Genomic DNA, 22,906 nt, shown 5'->3' with positions numbered 1-22,906 from the left:
ACCCTACCCTTCGCAATCCGGAACGCTAATCGCTAGGTCATGCCCGGCAATAGGTGTATATAGAATTGTATTAATACTGAATAACCGTTAATAATTTTAAGCACTTACCTTGGCTCATTGGAGGCAGATAACAAACAGGTCTCGGTGGACTTCTTTTTATTGTAGCATATGGACCATCGTTTCTTGTTTGCTAAAGAAGATAAAATAAAATAAAACAAATTTTAAAATAATTAAATTAAGCTCATTGACATTTATGGTGTGTTCTTTTCTTTATTTTTTACGTATGGTGTATTATATCACATGTAATTGTTTTTCATTCAACATTTTTCTTTAGAAAAGCTTACTTCATGACGAAGGCAATAAATTAGCCCTTTCTTTATTGACAAAGTCTTTACATCTTCTTTCGAGGATATTTGAGACAGTGTAAACAAAGTAAAGTTTGATTTTAATGGACTTCTCCAGCTTGTTTCTAGAGTGAAACGACGTTTCGGCTCCTACACTGAGGCCATCTTCAGGTCGAAGTCATAGTAGGAATTTTATGTAGAACCCACAGGGGGGGGATAAGAAATTATATAATCTCTGTCCATCCGCTTTCTCTCGCTAGAAAGTGAATAAACTAATGCTGAAAGTAGAATATTTTGATTAGATTTATAACCATGGATGTTGATTTTGTCTCATTTGGGAATTAGAGCAGGAGAAAACTGAGGGAATAATCCTAAGGTAGTTTATTGGGAAATTTGTCAGCTTTTATAAGACTGGTAAACGCCTGTGAACTTTTTTTGCCCCTCGGTGGTACATCGGTAAGTTTAAGACTTACACTGCTAAAATCCGGAGTTATATTATCCGCGGTGGATACAGCAGATAGCCCCAGTGTGGCTTTGCTCTAAAACAAACGAACTCTTTATCTGATGCTATAGTCTTTCGTAACTTTTTCCAGGAGTTCATTGAATGTTTACCAAATTTGATGGCCAATAGCAGCGACAGTCCATGGAGTTGGCATTTTCTTCGTCGTTTTCCTACCCGACAACGTAGAGTCAAACTATTTGACAAAGTTGTATATGGTTTGTTTTTTTATTATTTGAATGTTTGTCTGGGTTTAATGTTCAGATGTTGAAGCATCCGTTGTGGATTTTATATTTTATTTTCAGCTGAAGGTTGAGTTTTGTGATCTATAACAAAGATTTGGAGTGTTGTTGTTCTGTATCTTGAGTTTATAATATAATTTTGGTGGAGGTATGATCTTTGGAAGAAACAGCAGTGTTGAAGTATTCGATCTGTTAGCTGGTGCGAGTTTACCATTACTTTGAAATGTAGTTCTTCACATTTTGAGTTGGTAAATCATCTTCTAGCACTTCTTTAATTTCCTGAATAACGATAGAAAGGTTGACGTTTCGTAAGAAGATACTTTATAAGATATTATTGCTTTCGGGAAGATAACAGTTTACATGATCTGAAGAATTCCAGCAAGCGTATACGTGAATGAAGTCTTCAGATTAGTGATTAAACAAAAATACCATCATGTTTGAAACGTCCTATTTTGTCTATTTGCTTTTTTGGCGGTGAGTTTATACATTTTTATGAAGTTCTGTGATCAAATTCCCTCCTATGTGCTTGTCTCTCCGTTTCACTGTGAGTAATTGGAAGTGTGTCGTGTGTCATTTTCTGTATTTTAGTGAAGGAGTTTGTTATTCTTCCTGTTTAATCTAACAACCGTCATCTATCTCAAGATATTTAACTTCTAGCCTTAGAATCGATCTCATTCAAAAGAAGAACTCCAAATAACACGCAGACAAAATGTTTGTTATATAGCCACACTTCAAAAACTCTCTACAGAAATATTTCCCGCCTAAACTCAAGAAAACTTCATACAAGTTCACCATGGAAATTCAAAATTAATGATACCGATTTCCTTCTTGCTTTATTCCCCACCATGAAATTACTTTGTCATTGAAATTTACTAAGTTAGAAGGTAAAAATTATTAGTTTCGGTTTTCTTAATTCTGAAGCTAATTGTTCTATCTGGTTCACCACTGTAAGTTTCCCATATACAAATAGGACATTTTGTTTTATATTTTGTTACTTTTGCTCATAACATATCTTACAATTGTTAATTGAGATTTGAATGATATTTCATTGCTGAATTACATTATAATTTTGTTTTCCTAACTTGTGAATTAAATTCGGAGGGAAAGAGGTGATTATTGTATCAGCGGGCTTGGGCTATTCTTGTTGAGTTTTGAGGTGGTCTTTAAGAGCTTCATTGAGGTAATCATTGCATATGAAAATTTGGTTTCCAAGTGTTACCATGCATTACAAAAGAAGTTAAGAATTGAGTTTCAGGTTTACGTTAGTGTGTAAGGATTGAAAAAAAAAAACAACAACATAAACTCTTTGCCCAACTGCAAGTAGACAAAAACTCAGGCTCAAAGTTGATGGTATTTTTGTTCAACACTAACATCTGAAGATTTCTTCTGCTTATGCCCTGAAGTGAAAAAGAAAAAGGATATTAGGTAGGAAAAACTTAAATATCACTTCTTGGAGGTATGTCACAATTGTTTTGAATTATTTTGACTTACACATTCTAAAAGTTTTACAAATGAAAAATTATAAATTAAAGTTAGGTCAATAATATTTGGTGGGCGTATAATAATAGTATATACTGAGGATATGGAGACTAACCCTGAGCTGATAAAGATGGATAACTCATTTTTGCGAATGTACCAGTAAAAACGTTCAAAGTGTCAGTAAATTTAATATATTGGTGCTTGTTTGATTCCGTTTGTCTTGTTTTACTCTGGATGGTTTATAGTATTTTCATGATTCTACAATGTTGTTTAAATTCAGATTACTGGGGTTTTCTTACTGGATCAAGTGAGGTGAAGTCTATATAGGTCTTACATATGACCAATCGTCTCCATGAAAGTCAACATTTTGGTGTTTTATTTAATTGTGAGAGAAAAATAATTATATTTGTGCATAGCAGAAACTTGCATGCAACATTTTGGTGGTTTATTTAATTGTGAGAGAAAAATAATTATATTTGTGCATAGCAGAAACTTGCATGCAACATGCAACAACTGCATTATTTATGTATAAGATATTATAAAATTATTGCATTTTGATAATCGTGTATTGTGAATTAAGAACACTGACATTATGTACACTCTGTATATGACTTAATTGCATGTATTGGGATATGGAATGAAATGCATTTATCACATATCTCCCACCTGTAAAATAAGGTTATTTAATGTTGTGATTTATTTGGAAATAAGTGGGGAACACTGGTCATTTTAGGCATTTCAGCATGATTTCGGGCAAGTTTTGACGAGACAGTACACTTTTATTTTTTCGTGTATCTACCCTTAGTCTTGATTCACCAAGTAAGTCTGTTTTTCGTATACATTGTTTAAGCTTATTTATCTTACAGATTAGCACACGTCTTGGTGGAATCTACAAAGTTCATCTGATGTTTCCCATATATAACTAGTTAATAAAACTGAATAAGTTGAGTGCTGTCTAAAAAAGACAAGCAAGTTAAAGACAGTCCGGCTTCAAACGTGAGACACTGTTTGTATCTCTTTAGGCTGAAAAATATCAACATTCATTGTGGGAAAATGTGTCTAACTGAATTCTTTCACACAGATATTTAACCAGGATGATTAATGGTGGCAGTCGATGAATTGATGATTATCAAATCTTTATTACTTCAAATTATGGATATGCAGTGCACAAAAACATTGGTTGTGCCAGTAAAATTGTATGCGCAGTTGCAAAAAAATATCTCAAGAACAGTTATCTGCAGAATAATGATTATTGGTGCGAAGACTTAAGTTTTGAATAGTCATTTAGGAGATTAGTTTCTAGTTGCGCTTAATTAACATTAAGGGAGTTATGTTTAAATATTGTATTACTTATCAAGGCTAAGATAACTATTTTTGAGTTCTCATCAAAGCAGGCCAACTACATAGTTCCGAAATAAAAATCAACCCAGTAATTAATATAGCTAATTTAATGTATATTGCGTAGAATCCATTGATTTATAAGTTGTGTACACCTCACTGTTAGCGATATTTTTGGCCATAATCCCAATAATATCTCATGAGGTTTGGCTAGTTTAGGAAATTTAGTTTAGTTCTAAATTCATATACCAAGATATCTGTGTAAAATAATTCTATTAAGAAAAATATATATAAAAAATAAGTACTATATATTATAAACATTTTAACCAATACAGTTAATGAAACTAATATTAAGATAATACAGCTATTTACAAAACACATAAAAACTAGTTGTTTGCAGTTATAACCGACCCCCTATTCCATGAAAATCGTAAAACTAGTGTGTGAAAAACTTTATATAACCCTTCTTAACAATGTATGGTGACGAATGAACGGCTTTAACAGTGTTAATGTAGACGAGCTTAGTACCTGCAACACATGTTACAGATTAACTACAGAATCGGGTGGCAAGGCAGTGCAGATAGTACAACAAAAACTTAATGTTTATAGAAATAAAAAACAGTAATAAATAATAAAATAAATGAATAATATAATCAGGCAATAAAAAGTAAAAATACTTATACTATAATTGAAATAATCAAATTAAAGATAATATAAGAATTACTAAACATACTATGAGACTTTGTCAAATTACAGAGCATGTAGCCAGAAGTAGCAATGATATATATTAGCGTTTTTGTTGGAATCGAAAATTAACCAAAATTGAAATATATGACATTTAAATAATTTGCAAAATAATAATCTAGGTCGGTTGATGATGTTGATGTTGGATTGTGACAAACTCTCTCTTCATTAAATTATTCATAAAAGTGCTGATAATCATTTTTGCAAAACCTTCATAATGATATTTATGCATCCATTATGATCCACATATGAATGGTTACCAAATGAAATTTGCTCAGCGTGTTTTTCGTGAAGGTAGGTATTTGGAAGAGGTGGAAAATTCAAACCATATATCAACCACTACAAGAATGCTTGGCGACATTATGCCTTTCTGCTTATCTTAGAACTACTTAGGACTGGAATATTAATGATTAATTATCAATTTTATGGAGTAATAGGAAAATTTGTATGTCACTTAAACTCTATTAATATTCAATTCTGATCAAGTCGCCCCCTCTCCAGTGATTCAGAAGCAACTCTAAGAATTAACTACGCTAAAAAAATCGGGTTTCAATGCTCGAGGTGGGCACATTACAGATAACCTATAGATAACCAACAAAAAGAAAAAAGCTGATCAAAGCAAGCTACTTATATAGATCAGAACTGAAAATTAATCCAGTAATGGACATAGCTCATTTATTATATTGTGTTTGCATTCTTACTTATAATGATTATAATGTATCGTTTCCTCACTTATAAGGGATCCTGTAGCCATGCAAAAAAGTCATGATCCAATAAGAAATTTGATACATAAATAGTTCATAGTTCTGAAAAATGAATTTAACAATCGGATACATGGTCATTCTCGGGTTAATTCATGAAAAAATGTTTTTTTGGTCAGTTTTGATATCATTGGTATATAGCTCAAACTAATATGCTAGAGATCAGAAGGTTACCTACAGCCATAGATATCATTACTGGGCAGCTGCCCTCGTCTACAACACATCGTGGAGGTGGTACAGAAGCATAGGGCTCAGCATACTCATGGGTCTCGTCTCTCCGACCTGAAACGAAAATGTTGATCAATACTACAGTAACGAAGTTGTTGTATCGGTATTATTAGCGGATGGGCAATTAAAAAACTCAATTTATAAGTATACTTTAAACGTGTTAGTAAGATATTATTTTACTTTTAATACGGAATTAACTTTTAAAGTCCGGTAATATTTTAAAAAAAATTAAGCATACCATATCTTTTCCATGCTCATTGAAAATTTGATTTATTTCGATAAATGTGCATCGCTGGGGGCAAACCTTTTAATATAATATTGTTTTTATTTTTTGTAAATATAAATCTAGCAAGCAATTTCATTATTTTGTAAAAGTTTTCAATTTATTCATTTTCGAATTGCAATCGACTTACAATCTTTTGGAGATACAAAACTTAAGGTCTTATTAGAAATTCTGAATACTATATACTCGTACAACTAGGATAACAGTTCAATCCACTACTCGCACTCTTGCACCATGAATTAAACAATACGTGCACATAATTAACACTGTCATATGAGTCATACCCCTACTATAAACTACAAGTTTGTCAGTTTGTCCACGAACTCCTCTCACAGTTTTGGATCTAGCAGGTGGACCTGGAAGAAAGGTTCCTTATCTAAATGACGTAGCTTCATACCGGGGAAAGGGGCGGTACTGAAACGCGCTCGGAAGGCCACCCAGGCATGATGGGATCAAGAGGTAGATTTTCAGGATCGTTAAACTCGTATGTGGAATCAGTTTATATTCCAGGTAACTCTGAGATCCAAGGAGTGTCAGGTATGAAACTGTGTTCGTACTCCCAGTCATAATCTAGAGGGACCAAACGTGGCACATGTACTCACAGTTACCACAGCGGGTGTTCTAACATTTTGTTTCTGGTAGGACTCCCTTTTGTGGTAGCTATGAAGCAATTGGGGATAATGGAGAATCTTGATCAGAACACTGGGGCCTCTGTGAATCATGAGGGGGGTTCAACCCCATAGTTGCATGCAGATATTTTGTACTAGTTATCTTAACTTTATTTTACAGTCAATCAATGCTTTTCATATCATGTTATTTGTAACTAATAATAAAGAATCTCAAAGCGACTGATTTTATTCTTTAGGTTAATTTCTTGCGTGCAACAGGCTCCAAAAGGAATGAAGACAAACAAAGTTTAATAAAACTAATATTAATAGGTTTTTCTTATATTATGTTTAGTAGTTATCTGTTCGATTTTTTTTTGCTATAACATTTAATATACTTAACATTCATTTGCAGCAATAAAATAATAAGATATGTAGCGAGGTTCATTAAAAATTTAACAAATGTAATACATTTTGTTTCTTCGTCATGCAGCAATAATAAGTGGAATACTATATATATAAGATGGGTATATGTTTTAAATAGATAAATCCTTTAAATAATGCTATTGCTGTATTACTTAGTAAGACATGAACGAAACATAATATGGAGTGTATTTAGATTTAATGTAAAGAAGTGTAAAATCATGTAGTGACTATAAACGAAATATAACTCTGTATAGTGTACACAAAAGTTTATTTGTATAAACACCTTGTCTTTCTGGATAATCACTATCTTAGGCTAAGATCTTAATGTTTCTTCTTAATCGAAGTATTGATAAAATAGTGAATTAATAAAATCGTGGTATCAAGAAGTGTAACAATCAACTATCTTTGTTTGTCGTTATTTCATTCATTTTTCTTTCATAATGGTATCAACTCTTTTTACTCTTCCCTAAAATATTAACAAAACGTCTGGTTCACTGCTATCAATAATAAAAATGGTATAATATGTTATTTCCCAAGCCGCCTAGCGGGTAAACTCGTTCTTCGCGTAGAAAGTGGTATATAAACTTGAAACTTAATTGTCGATTTTTAAGCGCCTTTATTGAGGGAGTTGGAAACGCATACTAGTTACAAAATAGTGAATTGTGGTATCAAGAAATGTAAAATTCAACTGTCATTATGTGTTTGTGTGTAAATTTATTTCGTGTTTATGAATCTAAATCCCATTTACATATCATTGATTATATAGTGAGTAAATTCGTGCTTCGCTTACGAAGACTCGGAAGAGTACTTAAACTTTAGCCTTAATTGTCAATTTTTAGGTGCCTGTTGGAATTTATGTTGAGATGTAATGGTATTGCTTATATATAAGCCTTGCATTTTATTTTATGTTACTGAAGTAATTGTCTTTATAGTTATTGTTACAAACGACGTAGTTTTACACTTGTATAGAACAATGTATGTTAAACGTCGTTCACTTTTGCACATCTATAAACATAAAAGTACAACTGCACAATTAGCCAATAGAAATATTAGGTTTCTACGTTAGCTAGCACGCATACACTCACGGTCTGACTGACACATATTGTCCTTTTAATTACATAGGTTTTGATCTCATATTAAGCTTTTGCACCTACATGACAAGCGTTGGTTTAATTAAGCACCAATAATATAACAAGATCACGACCAGATGAAGCGTGAAAAAGTATGTTGGTGATATTTTTGGCATTGTCTTGGTGATAATACTTTGCATATTATTTTATTGAAAATAATAGTATAGGTGGGAGCCAATTACAAGTGTCTGAATACTACCAATTAAACAACAAATCGACATTATTATCGACATAACGAGAGTTTAAAAATTTTGTTCTATAGTTGTTTTTGTTAACAAATGGCCTACAGCTAAATAACTACTGTGCCTAATGCGTGAAATATCCTTGTTTGTATTCTGAAGATGCTAGTTTGTATATCATTTAAAGTTTGAATATAACTGAATTTTGATATATTTTATTCAGTGTAGTTCTCAACCTGTATGGGTTATAAAAATGCGATATTTTTCACAGGCTAACGGCTCGAAAACTGATTACCATACTGTTTGTTTAAAAAAAGAACATAATATATATATATATTTATACATAATAACGAATTTAATATAGACTTGAAAACGTTTAGATTGTTGAATCGGTAATCAGCAAATTAATAGCAAATAAATCTAGAAAACCTATATTATTTTACTGTCTCCCCTTGAATTGAGTTTTCTTAGTGATTTTTGCTGGAGATGCCTACAGGCTCAGGCTACATATTATAAAACAATAATAGGAGTTCAATGAAAGCTTTGGTGGCAGTTGTACTTGGTCTTATATGTCCAGTGGTGTAAGGTTAACTTAGGTAATTTCTCAAAGTTCTAAAGTAGTAGGATGTAAAAAGTCTGCTGAAACTTATGTGTTTTATATCAAAAACCTATATGATGGGTTATCTGTACTCTGTTGACCGCAAGGAATTGAAACTCAGATTTTTAGCAATGTAAGACCGTAAACCTGCTATTCGACGGCTAGCTGCGCTAGCAGTCTTTACTTTAGAAATGATAGACCAGAGGAAAGGCAGCTAATTAATACCATTCACCATTAACTCTTGTATTACATTTTTTATCAACGAAAAGTGAAATTGACCGTCACATTATAACACCCCTATGGCTGAAAGGGATAGTATGTTTGGTGACAGGATTCGAACCCCCCATCTACAGTTAAGGTATCGAGCGCCCTAACACCAGACCATGACAGGTCTTATTTACAGAAATAATAATGTTATCTCTCATTATATTAATATTGAGATGCTATAAAACAATATAAAACACTGAGTTATAACAAGAAAGAAACAATTGTTCCCTATGAAATTTTATACTTACAAAGACAAATAGATTTTAAAGAGAGAATTTCAAAACTTGCTCAATCCTTAGCGTAAAGATAAGATCCGATTGTGTTACTATTATTTTTCGTAATTAATTTACTTACATTTTGAATTTAAAGCAAAAGATTTAGCAATGTTGGATTAGTATTTGGGAATGGTCTCAGTGATGTTTAGAAAGAGAAAATAACAACTTGTTTATCCCCCAAGAAATTCTAATTGGTCTTTGCTTTCTGAGAAGTCACGCAAGAATAATTTTCAAGCGATATTAACTAAAACCATTATTGGATTGCAATAATTTTAAAATTCTCGTATGATTTGTTGTGAAAATATTTTTTTTGTCATTATTATTTCGGTGACAGAGGAGGGTTGGGGAAAAAGGAATAAGTTTTTTTTTCTGTTACTCGTGCAAAGATACTCAAGAGTTGCCTGAGTTAATCTCCTTTAACTGTAAGCTGATAGAATGAAAGGAAGACAGTTAAACTAATAAAAAACAACAACCACTGCTTCTAGGGCTATAACTGTCTGACCGAATAGTGGAATTTGACCGTCACCCTAATAACGTACCCACGGACCCAACTTCGGAGCGTGATTTACTTTTTGCGCTATTGGGACGCGAACGATAATCCGCAGATCTTTAGTCCTGCATAATAACCATTGAGCCACGCTCCGATTATAAATGAAAGGAAACTATTGTACCTTTGCGTCATGCTCGCCCTTTCAGTCGTAGGAACGTTATAATGTGACTGTCAATCCCACTATTCGTTGATAAAAGAGTAGCCCAAGAGTTATAGGTGGATAATGCTGACTAGCTGCTTTCCCTCTAATTTTTCACTGCTGAATTAGGGATGGCTAGCGCAGATAGCCATCGTGTAGTTTTGTGCGAAATATACAAAACAAAACCAAAATAACTACTTTTGCTATTTGTAGTGAAAGTTCAGTGGATATATAGGCCCCTTATAGGAAAATTTTGTCCCAAGGTCTCTCAAATCCTTGTTAAGGTTCTGTGTATGCCATAGAAACAATGTGTTATGCTAATTAGTCATGAGGCTGATATATTTTTCTGATAAATTTTATATTATCCAGTAATACAGATTTTAGTAATGTTTTCCCGATTATGTTTGTCGGTTCCTAAATAAATTTCTAGGATAATATTTTGTTTATATAGAAACAATGCTAAATGTTCCAACTTTCTCAAGACAGCGCCAGAACTCCTGTCTCTGATATATATAACAAAAATATGAAAAAATCAAAATCATTTGAACTAAAACAACTTACTTCGATTCCCGATTGAATCTATACCCCGCTATACCATTCCAATACTCATATTAAAATATTAAAGCATGGCTAATGTCTTTATTAAAGTAAAAGAAAACCTTGTGGTATACATTTATTGAAAACTTGAAATTGGGTAAATAAACTTACGCATTCGACCTCTAGCGGCAACAGGGGTAGGCTTTCTAGTCGGTGATGAATAGTAAGATGGCTTATAAATTGGTTCCATTTCTTTCGGTGGTTTCTGGGGAAACTCTGCCATTCCCACGTTTTCAACTTGTCTACTCTTTCGTGGTTGACCATCTGAAATTAATATAATAAAAACTATTTAATATTTAAAAAAAAGGAGAAAATGTATTTATAAAACGAAATCTAAACAAAAGAATAATATAATCCTACAAGTAAAACACATTACAACTCACATCTTGATTTATTCCAGAGAAGGAGTCATACGTAAAACTAAATAATTCAAACATGCAACATTAGTGATTTCATAAATTTCTTTCGAACATTAAAGCTTAGCTCAATGGATTGTAATCTCGCGTCAAAAGTGTTGACGTGATGCAAGAATACCTCACATAGCATTTACATTCCTATATCAAACTAATCCAAAATATAATATATCAATTTTACAAGCAAGTTTTATACAACCTTAGAGAAAAAACTGGCTATTTGATTCAGCTTTTATGCTGCATTACCTAAACCAAAAACAAGATTAATCACCTCCGCTGCTATTCCCTGTGCTGTCATCTGACTGCCTTTTCAAGCACACTAAAACAACAATGGTGACCACTAGAAGCACGATGATGGAAAATATTACCGGTAATATCACAGTCAGGTTTCTGTAAAAGGGTAAAGTTGAATCCCAGCCTGCTGGAGGCTTTGCTGGCGGAGGCAACGTTGCTGCTGAGGCTTTATGTAATTATAGAATACCAGTAAATCTTCTTGAAACAACACACAGCGTTTCAGTAACAAGAATTGTTAGGCTGAATCAAACAATCAATGAAATATATATATATATATTAAGCTCAAAGTATCTTTCCTAAAATACAAAAACAACAACAAGAACATTATTTCCAATACATATTAAAAGAATGGCATGATGCAAATCTTACAGTACAACTTATCTACTAAATATTTCTAATGGAGACTCATACAACTGCTATATTTAAGGTGTATCATAGCTCTCTATAGTACAATACATATTAAAAGAATGGCATGATGTAAATCTTACAGTACAACTTATCTACTAAATACTTCTAATGGAGACTCATACAACTGCTATATTTAAGGTGTATCATAGCTCTCTATAGTACAATACATATTAAAAGAATGGCATGATGCAAATCTTACAGTACAACTTATCTACTAAATATTTCTAATGGGGACTCATACAACTGCTATATTTAAGGTGTATCACAGCTCTCTATAGTACAATACATATTAAAAGAATGGCATGATGCAAATATTACAGTACAACTTATCTACTAAATATTTATAATGGAGACTCATACAACTGCCATATTTAAGGTGTATCATAGCTCTCTATAGTACAGTTATTTAAATATTAAAGTATCATTGTGTTTATCTTTTTTTCCCTTTTTCTATTTCTACAAGCCTGATACAAAACTAAGTTTAGTAGTGAAATGGGGAAGCGGGACTAATATAGTATCCTGATCTTCTTTGAGTGCACGATTCATAACCACTAGCATATCGAATATGAAGTCTTCATGGCATGTGAGAGATAAAATGTGCTAGTACTCTAGCTCAAGAATCATTATTTTCGTTTTGCTAATGTGAGCTACGGAGATTAAATTTAAGAATATAGGCAAAAATATATTTCAAATCCTCTCCCGAGATCAAAATTCTAAATATCATCAGATACACATGAGTATAAAACGCGTAATTTTGTATAACTTTCAATAAAAAAGTATCATGTGCGTATCTAACCTCAGGAGGTTCAAGTGCCATTCATCTCGTATTAACTTATTCAAAATACTACAGAGTGTATGATTTACCACCTGTCGCCTTCAGATGTAAGATGAAAATTCATGTTATATAATTTGTATTATGAGTAAGTCATTAAGATTATAGTGGATCATACAAAGCAGGGGATTTCGCCACGTAGGATTAAAATATATTGATTGCTCTGCTGCAAAAATGCAGTTCTTTTTACGATTGTTTGTATATAATTTTCCTTGTTTCATGGTAATCCAATTCTGTACAATGTCAAAGTCGTGGACTGCCCTGATTTTCTTAAGTCCTTTCATTGCACCTGTTCAAAAAATTTGAAACAAATAAAGAAAATTCTATTTTAGGGATACATTAAGTATTTGGTGTGACCTGGAAAAGTTGAAGGAAAGAATCAGAACAGCATCCACAACATAGCATATCAAATACTACAAAACAGAGCTGCAACCAAAGTAAAATAGTAACATTTAATATCTGCAATTTTCCCTCAAGGCTACACAAAGTGCTATATGTAAATAAGTTTGAAGCGATAGACTAAAGGGAATAAGTTAGTCAACAGCATCCATCTGTAAATTTTGTATGACCAATAGTGAGATTTGACAGTCACTCTTATAACGCATCTACAGTCCTAAAGTGCGAAGTGCGTTTTTGCAGTAACGAATCGCGAACCACGAATCCTCGGATCCACAGTCCTAGCACATTAACCTTTAGGCCACGCTCCCCAACCTAAAAGACAAAATGTAATGACGTAAGACCAGGAGAGCGTGCAGAATCCACAAAATACAAAATCATTCCCACATATTCTTTCAAGTATAATGACACTACAACTAATTATTGTAAGAAAACAAGCAAAAAAAGTTAGTAAAATACGTCTTTATTTGTTTCGGTTATTCGCATAAAGTTACAAAAGTTATTTGTGCTAGCCGTCCCTCACTTTTAACTGATAGACAAGGGAGACAGTAGTTAGTCAACAGCTTTCACGATCAACTCTTAGGCTACTTCAAGTGAATAGTTGATTTTCGTTCTTATAATTTACTCTTGACTCCAAAGTTGGGAATACAATTTTTTATTTTCGTTTTTGTGCTAAAGAAACGCCAACCATGGGCGATTGGACACACAGTCAGGCCGGCTTATCATTGGTCCACGCCCACTCTATTAGTGAAACATAAATTAGGAATTAAAATTAGTATGGGCGGGAGCTTAGAAATGTCATATTAGTGTGCGACACTTACATCATTTCCTAATTCATGTAAATGCATGTAGCTTTGGTTTTATTAAATAATGTTTCCTTCGCGTCCCAAAACTGTATCTTTAAAAGACTTTAAGCTGTTAAGGAATAATGTAGGTGTCATTTGTGTGTTGCCAATGGAACAAATGGACAAAAAATGTACTATATAAACACGCACTCTGAGATTAACTTAGGATTGTAAGATAAAATACCTGATACTCTTAGGATATTTCTGGAAAAGTTGTGAAGTTTGCAGACGTGTTTTTATGTCTTTAATTTGCCGTTTTATTTTACGTTTTTGTAAAATCACTATGTATTGTCTTGGTTCATTACGAATTCAAAAGCACGTGTTTGTGTGCTTATTTATTAATATTATGTTTACTTGTGGGCATTTGTAGTTTATTTTAAGAAACTTGTTTGTTTGTTGTAAAGCACTTAGCTACATAATATACTATCTGTGTTCTGCTCATCGCGAGTACTGAAGCCCGATTTTTATCATTATAAGCCCATTGTCATCCCTCGGAGCCAACAAGTGGATTTGAAGTAACACTTTGATATTTAGTTATTACTGTTTTATATTTCAGCTAAATCTCTTTTCTTAATTAATTATCCTTCGGTAACTCAGCGATAAGTTAGTGGGCTTAAAACGCTAAAAATAGGGTTTCGATACCCATGGTATATATATATCACAGATAGCTGATTATGTCGCCCTGTGCTTACAACAAACAAACAAAACATAATTATTATTTTTTAATTTTGTTCAAATATAAGTTAGTTTTTTTTTACTACTTCCGTTGCAGCTTGCCGTCCGATGCCTCAGCGGTAAGCTCGTGAGATTATAACAATAAAATTCGGAGTTCGATTTCATGCAGTGGACACAGTGCAGATCACCCCTTGTGTAGTTTTGCGCTTAAGAAGACAAACCGTTGAAAATCAATAAAGTTTCATTCTGGTCATTAAGAAACCAATAACAAAGGTGGAATATTTTGTTATTATTTTTATGTCCTTGATCAAAATATATAACTTTTATTTAACAAAATATTTTGAAAGACAAGGTGTAATTTGTTTTCGTATTGTTTTTACTTGACAAAAACAGTCTTTAAAGAATATTCAAAAATTCTTAATAAAATTGTATTGAGTATCCTACATTTACCGTCCAAGCTAGGGAGTAGACATTTTTCAAATTAAAATACAAAAGGATAAGCCTCAAGCAACAGATACGAGTCATAAATGAGATGAGCATCAACTGTATTAATAATAAATCCACTGTCTTTATAATTCACATTTGAAATAAAATTCAGTTTACCAAAGAACGTGTAGTTCAACGTCTGAAATGTATATTCAGCTTCCGTAGTCCCTGCTTCATTATGTGCACTAACTAAGAGACTGTATTCCCGACCAGGCGCTAGATGTCCTATTTTCAAGAACTTCTGCAGCGCCATCATTCGAGAAGCTACAGTATTCCACACATGATGAAAAGTGGGCCGATATCGAATGGAGAAATATTGTATAGGGCAACCTCCATCTTCCCAGGAACTCGTGTTTAAAGTCACAGAAGTTGCGTTTATTAACAGAAACGTTCTCTTGTGTGGAGACACAGGAGCTAATAGATTATGAAAGAATAAAGTATATATATATGCATGTTAGCTAGGTTGTTGGTGACCCAAACAAAAAAAAGATTTACTTTTTAAATACAAAACCATTTGAAAAGTAACGGGTGTACCGTTTTTATTTAAAGTATTTGTGAATACTAAATAGCCATACATTAAAATGGTATTAACTTATAAGAACTTTTACGACTTTGAGTGGAATTAGTTTGAAGATTTGCCATTTGACGTAAATTTTCAATGGCCGATTTCACTGTAAAAGATAGTTTACAATAGAAATCTGTAAAAAATGTCTTAACTACTCGTGCTACATATAATATCCCGACTAGAAGTAAACCAGCATGACAGGTCAACAAAGTTGGGTATGCTTTAATAATAAATTCATAATATTTAATCAAACATACGATTTTATTTGATGAAGAAGACCTTAACCCATCCTTCAAACATTCAACATATAAAATACATTGTACCATACTCTTACCTTTTAATAATTTCTAAAACGTGTTCACAGCATAAACATCAACAGTAACTTTATAGTTATTCGCAAGAAAGAATAATTTTCTCAGAAAATGATATTTGTATGAGAAAAAAAGAAAAAGTAAAGAAATAACATTTGAATATAAAACAGCAAAAATATAGTTGTTTTCCCTCAAATCAGATTGTTTTATTATAAATTTACTTTTATAAGTATCAACGTTTTTTATCAGTTTTTTCTTTACTATAATAGTGATTAAGTTTTTCTTAACTCATATAAGATTTCGTTTATTCAATTCGCTTTCAACTGGGTGTTTACAGTATAATATATATATATATATATATATATAGATAGATAGATAGATACGCATCAAATTGTTTGTGGGTTCATGACTTTTTTGGTTACAGATCTACAACAGCATATGAATCACGAAAAATGAGCAAAAATACTGTCAATATTAAAATTACTCCCATTAATTACTGAAGGGGTTTCTGTGTATTTTGTATAAAAGAATAATGATGCCACCCAAATTTTTTGTTACCTCTTTACAATGAGTGTTCTGACAGAATTTTATATAAAATTACTTAATATGATACAGCTTATGAACATCACTAGTAATGAATAGTATGTAACCAAGTCGGAAACTTGAGGGGTAAAAGACGTAAATTAAATGTTCAATGTTTTTAAAGTGGGTCTCTAATTTTTATCTTAGTGTAATCTTTTCTTTACCGTATGATAGTTTTGGATGAAAATAAAAAAGGGTGTGGTTATTAAGGTGGAGCAATCATGAAGTAATTATAATGCAGTGCAAACAATTTTCTAAAACATGAACAGCCATCAAGTTAGAGACTAACTAGTTACCTCCTCCTTTGGTTCGGCCTATAACTGTTGAACTTGGTTCTCCTGTGCCAAGGCTGTTGGATGCTGTCATGTAAAGTCTGTAACGGGTACCACACTGAAGGCTTTTTAGAGTGTATTTGTGAGTTTTCGTAGTTATTCTTTCTTTCATCCAACCTTTTTCTTCTGCCTTGTAGTGAACAATATAATCTAGAGATAAATAAGTATAAAAGAAATGGTTGTTACTGAAACAAATCCATACTGCCTTAGTCGAGAAATCACAAAATTAGCATTTGTTAGGTTTGTTTGTTTTGAATTTCGCGCAAAGCTACACGAGGGCTATCTGCGCTAGCCGTCCCTAATTTTGCAGTGTAAGACTAGAGGGAAGGCAGCTAGTCATCACCACCCAGCGCCAACTCTTGTGCTACTCTTTTACCAACGAATAGTGGGATTGACCGTCACATTATAATGTTCCCACGGCTGAAAGGGCGAGCATGTTTGGTGGGGCGGGGATTCGAACCCGCGACCCTCAGATTGCAAGTCGAGCGCCCTAACCACCTGGCTATGCCGGGCCTGCATTTCTTAGGAAGAGAAACACTACAATAGAGATTTTCTGTTGTTGTTGTTGTTGTTCTTTGAAAGAAAAAAAGAGTGGTTTCCGCAGTAACGAAAAATATTTTAGAAGTATTATATCAATATAAGAATACTTAAACTGAGTAAGCAATAGCGAATGACAAAATTTAGTCCTATATCGCACCCAGATTTCTTCTTGAACGATGAGATGGTACATCTAAAATTTCTAACATAAAATTTAAAAACAAACGACAAAAAAAATTAAAATTATAAGACCCTTAAAATAATTTTATCCACAAAACTTTAATCGAATCAAAAGTTTAAGATTCTGTGTTTATCAAGGATAACAACCTATTTATCTTTTGAGTCTGTTTGTTTGAGAATATTTGCGCAAAGTTAGACAAAAAGCTATCTGAGCATAGCAGTCCCTAATATAGTGTTACTGATAGGTTAGAAGGGAAGACATACTCAACAGCACCCACCGCCAATTCTTGAGCTTTTCTTCTCTGATCGAATAGTGAGATATGATCGTCTGTCTTATAACGCGCGCGCACAGCCAAAACATGGAAAGCTCGATTTTGCGTAATCGGGCCTCGAACTAAACCCTAAAATTCACATTCCGAGCACTCTAGCCTCAAGACCACACCCGGCTGTATTTTAAGTCACCTAATAATACCGAGTCGCTAAGTTTATTAGGTGAGTAAAGTCAAAAGTATGTTTTTATTCGAATAAAGAATATATTCCTAAAAAGAAGCTTTCAATCGCTATGCCCTACTGCCTGCATATATACAATACTTATTTTTCCACTTTCCTTATCTTGCAATTTCCTTACTTAAATAATGGTATATTCACTTAATCTGTCAAAATCTTTCATTTTTCATTTTTTTATTACTTTTAAGTTCAGAGTCACCGCTCTTCTCCCATTCGATAGTAATAGATGATGATGTTGTCGATACCACTGCCAATCCCGGGGAGGTAGGAGGAGCTAAGAAAAAATGAAAAGATAAATCATATTTAATTCCTGGGGATGTTTTCCATATTACTGGTAAAGTAGATTACTAGATTAGCAACTTTTCGTGAAAATAGGATGAATTTTGATCGCATTAAAGTTGATCAACAAATATTTTGACACATTCAAACAAAGCCTTTAGAACTAATACGTTTCAACCATTACACAAGGATATAAGCATGGCTAATGTAATAAATTAACTTAAGACATACATCTGAAAAAATAACAAAACATACACTTAACCCTCTCGCAAAGTGCGCTTGTCATGACCATTTACTGAGTTACATTCAAAATTTAATTAAAATGCTTTATTATCACGTACTTAATAAATGAAGTTTTATAAGGAACTATTTAAAAGGGTAGGTCAAAGTGCGCTTGTCATGACCATTTACTGAGTTACATTCAAAATTTAATTAAAATGCTTTATTATCACGTGCTTAATAAATGAAGTTTTATAAGGAACTATTTAAAAGAATCTCAATCTTCCCTAGTTCGAAATTAGTGAAATTTGTTCTAAAGATTTTTCCCTTCTCTAATTTATTTACCTTCCCTCTCTGAAGTACGGTATTAAATGTAAATTACTTATTATAATATATATGTTTTTTAACCTTTAATCTTAATTGTTTAGGGAGTCACAAACTAGCAAATTAGACTCATTTGCTGCGCCCAACTGTTACATCTTTTCTTTCACAAATCGCCAATAATTTTCTCTCTCACGTTTTATACTAAATCATTTTTTGCCAATCGAAAAGTAAAATTTAATGTATCGACTGACGTATGATGTTGCGTTGTTTTCAGTACAAAGTATTTTCAATTTCGTCTTTGAAAGTTTATCTCGCGATGTTCAGATCAAGCAGTTAAGAAAAAATAATTTAAGCCCTCTTGTCTTAGTTAGAAAGCCAGTTTTTATTATAATAGTTATAGGACATTGTTTGCTTTGTGCGTATTATTATTCTGTATTTTAAGTTAAAAAAAAAAATATATACAAAACAAGAGATCAAATATAAATACTATATTTTTTGTTTTTCATATATATTTTATTTATTAATATAAAAGCAAATAAAGTGTAAAAATTAGAAACTTATTAAGTTAGATAAAGTTAAATTAGTTTAAAATAATAAATAAATACTATTAATAAAAATTGCTCACGAGCAACTCGTGTCTTTCAAGATTGCGAATTGAAATACTGATCCTAAACAAAGGTTTCTGAAGATAATAATTTATATGTGGTCATTCTTAAAATACAAATCAAGACATTTCAAATATGTATTCATCGAAGATTGTTTTCAAAGCCATCGAAATTACAAACATGATTCTAAGGTTGTAGCCTGGATTTTATCAGACTGAGGTCCAGCTCCTGCGTTATTGTAGGCTTGTACTAGAATGTTGTAAGTTGTAAGACGTCGAAGGTTTGTAAGGTAGCTTGTCACATCTCCACTTCCAGGACTCAATATAGTTTTATACTGGAATGATTCTATGCTGTCTTTTTGCTTATATCCTAGATAGTAACCCTGTAACTTGCCGTGGAGTAAATGCTTTTGAGGAGGCTAGAGAGATAGAGTACACCATATACAGATACATATTATTGCAAGGATTAAACTTACAGTTCATTTTTTTTATATTTTGTATGTAATATTAATTTCAATAATATCTATTTCAAAACAGAATAAAATTGAAATATATCTCAAATACATTTATGAATGTATCTCAGATATTTCTCACTAGAGTATGAGATAAAAAGTTCGAAATCATTACTACATATTCAAATAAAGTACCACGTTTGTATTACTGACAATATTATAAGTTCTTGTTACTGTAAATTTACTCTGAAAGTGAAAAAAACAGCTTTCTCACTTCAGCTAATTACACTAGAATATGTCAAAAATATTCTTGTAGCTTAAAGTTTAGAATTAAGTATTAATTAAACTTAATTTCTATGACTATTTACTTATACATTTCTTGAATAATTTGATGGAATATAACAAAAAACCCGCAACTCAAATGATATTGGATCAGGTTTAAGAGTCTGAATACCAATGACATTTGAAACCTCCTAGGGTAGGAACTCAAATTAATGACAACGCTGAGTCGTTTATATTATTACCATAAATGTAAGTTCAAAATAAAAACGCTAATTTCTTATTTCAGCTAATAACGCTAGAAATTTGCCTCTATCGTGAATTATAATGTTAACCATTAGCTAAACATAATTAAGATAACTGACCATTTATGTTTTTTATCTTTATGTGTGTGGGACGGTGTATGTGGAGACTTTTTTAAATTCTTAAATGTCATTAATACACAAAAGCTATATATGTAAGACGATTTTTCTTTAATGAAATGAATGCCTTTGTAGACGTTATAAGCTATATAGGGGTAGTACAGTGTAAGTGGTGAGAGTTGATTGGTGTTTATAAAGCTAAGAATGGATTAAATATCTTCAGTTTTTGTTCTTATATTACTGTGAGTTGCATCGTACCTTCCATGTGACCTTTAAAGAATGTGCTCCATTAGCTTCAACTCTAACGTTTAATGGCGGACCACCAGGAACTATTGAAAAAAAAAGACAACACAACATCAGACTGTTTACTGAAATCATTAAATTAATCTTAACCCATAAAATAACACAATCCAATAGAGAGGCAGTGCTTTAGTAGAAATATCGTGTAGGATAATGGATAAAGAGTGTCGAAACTCCCTATTAAAATTGTTAATGTTGGCCCTTCAGTGACAAATATATGCAAAACTAGCATTTCAGTTATGGTTATCAATGAGGTTGCTTCATATTAACAGTCAATCCACTTTTTTAATGATTAGAATACTTCATTGACACTGAGTAAATAGGCAGTGTTCCTATACATACTAAGATAATTTATGAATACAAAGTACATATAGACATAACTTTAGCATTGAGTAAAAGCTAAACTGTTTATATAAACCAATAATAATAATAATGAGACTTTCAACAAGAGCATTTTTCTTTTACCTTCTTCCGCTGTAACTAAGGTTAAAACTTCACTCGGCTTACTTTTACCGAGCGAATTCTCAGCTATGATTCGTAAGTCATATGAAGAAACCGGAAATAGATTTCTGATGGTAGCTGACGTCTCGAAACCAGAAACGCTAATTTGCAAACAATGGTTCCAATCGTCTTCAAAGAAAAAATAACTATGAAATAATCTGCCAGACGAACTAAGAATACAAGTATAATAAATCTAAGGCAAAAATCTAAAAACAATGCTTGAAAATCCAATAATTACTTTCAACCAATGTTAGAGCCCATGAAAAGAGAATAATAATATTCAAAAATACAGTTGTTGAATGAACAAACAAAAAATTGCAAATATGAATTTAAAACCAAGTATTGAAAGTAGATGCATGTATTAAAATGTTTTAATTCTATTGTTTGCTTCTGGCTGTTTATAATTTTTATTGGTCAACAAAAATATTTTACGTTAATAAACTGGCTCGAATTTTGTAATAATTTAGATAATCACATCTAAAAACAAACTTAAAATTAATAACTTAGATAACATTGATATAATTATAAAACTTTGTGATATGATTGCTTCAAACTTACAGTATTCGTTTCTTTAAGGTTATGGTCGGAGGTAAATACAACTGCTTTTGCCAAAATTCACGTACAAATTTTTTTTTAAATATTCTGTATGCCCATAAGCCCTCCGACTCTCTGGAGACATCTATGATTTACCAACGAAACAGGATGGAAGAAAGCATGTAATACTGTGCACATCTTTCAATTCATGGTGTAGCTGCTAAATAATTTGTAGTTGATACTGTGACATAGTCGTCTCTTTTAAACTTTCTGCAGCATAATTTCATTGATCCATTCGGTACAAAAATTGCCGACGCCAATGCTTTATTGAATTCGATGTTGGCGCCTCTTCGTTCTGTTGTATATAGATTATCGACCTAAATTTTCCATATCACAATCTATCATTGTGTATTTCTAGTGCATATCACAGTTTTATTTTTTAATTGGATGCCTAAGTAGCGCCATCTATCTACTGCAGTTAAAATTAAATATTACTTATGCATTAAGAGATGAGAGGATTGTTATGCATTTTGCTAGATGACTCTATCGTTTTTAATTCAAAATTTCTAAAAGTAAGCAAAGTGAAAATGCTTTTTATTCAGTTTTTTAGTTGTCTCATTTCTGTTTTTCAGACGAGATTAAACTGTTGAGAAACAACAATATGATTGGCCTCGGATTCCATTTTCTTTTTTGTTCTTCAGTACATTTGCAACATGTGTAAAACTAAAGCTATACCAACAATAAAGTCATGATGGGGAAAACGAGGTCTAATAATGAAGATGAAGACGGCTTATAAAACACAAAACATTTTATTGACAAAGTTTGATCGTTTCGGAAAACATTCATTCCACCTTCAGTGAATCTGAAAATCGTGTTATGAAGACGATTATTGACTAAAACTATATTATCACAATTACTAGTTTACTGAGTTTTTAAGAAAAGTATTAAACGGAAAGATAAAAAAACAATGGATTATAGATATGTTGCACAACAGTTCAGTTTAAG

The 22,906-nt window shown here is 32.2% G+C and overlaps 1 protein-coding gene across 8 annotated transcripts in view; it reads right to left on the bottom strand.

Moving 5' to 3' along the window:
* LOC106468416 (Down syndrome cell adhesion molecule-like protein Dscam2) overlaps positions 1–22,906 on the bottom strand; it is a 247,618-nt gene that overhangs the window by 46,242 nt on the left and 178,470 nt on the right. For all 8 annotated transcript variants that reach the window (XM_022397136.1, XM_022397176.1, XM_022397090.1 and 5 more), the window contains 10 exons: positions 21,332–21,496; positions 20,825–20,895; positions 19,655–19,892; positions 18,229–18,321; positions 16,788–16,973; positions 15,151–15,447; positions 11,369–11,557; positions 10,796–10,948; positions 5,586–5,689; positions 109–190 (listed from right to left, as the gene is read on the bottom strand). In XM_022397136.1, coding sequence (XP_022252844.1) covers positions 109–190; positions 5,586–5,689; positions 10,796–10,948; positions 11,369–11,557; positions 15,151–15,447; positions 16,788–16,973; positions 18,229–18,321; positions 19,655–19,892; positions 20,825–20,895; positions 21,332–21,496 — 1,578 coding nt within the window. The remainder of the gene's footprint in view (positions 1–108; positions 191–5,585; positions 5,690–10,795; positions 10,949–11,368; positions 11,558–15,150; positions 15,448–16,787; positions 16,974–18,228; positions 18,322–19,654; positions 19,893–20,824; positions 20,896–21,331; positions 21,497–22,906) is intronic.

Source organism: Limulus polyphemus, unplaced genomic scaffold (genome assembly GCF_000517525.1).
Source record: "Limulus polyphemus unplaced genomic scaffold, Limulus_polyphemus-2.1.2 Scaffold3, whole genome shotgun sequence".
Classification (NCBI taxonomy): Eukaryota; Metazoa; Arthropoda; class Merostomata; order Xiphosura; family Limulidae; genus Limulus; species Limulus polyphemus.
Note: the sequence above shows the minus strand (reverse complement) of the source record. Positions and strands in the feature narration are given on the sequence as shown.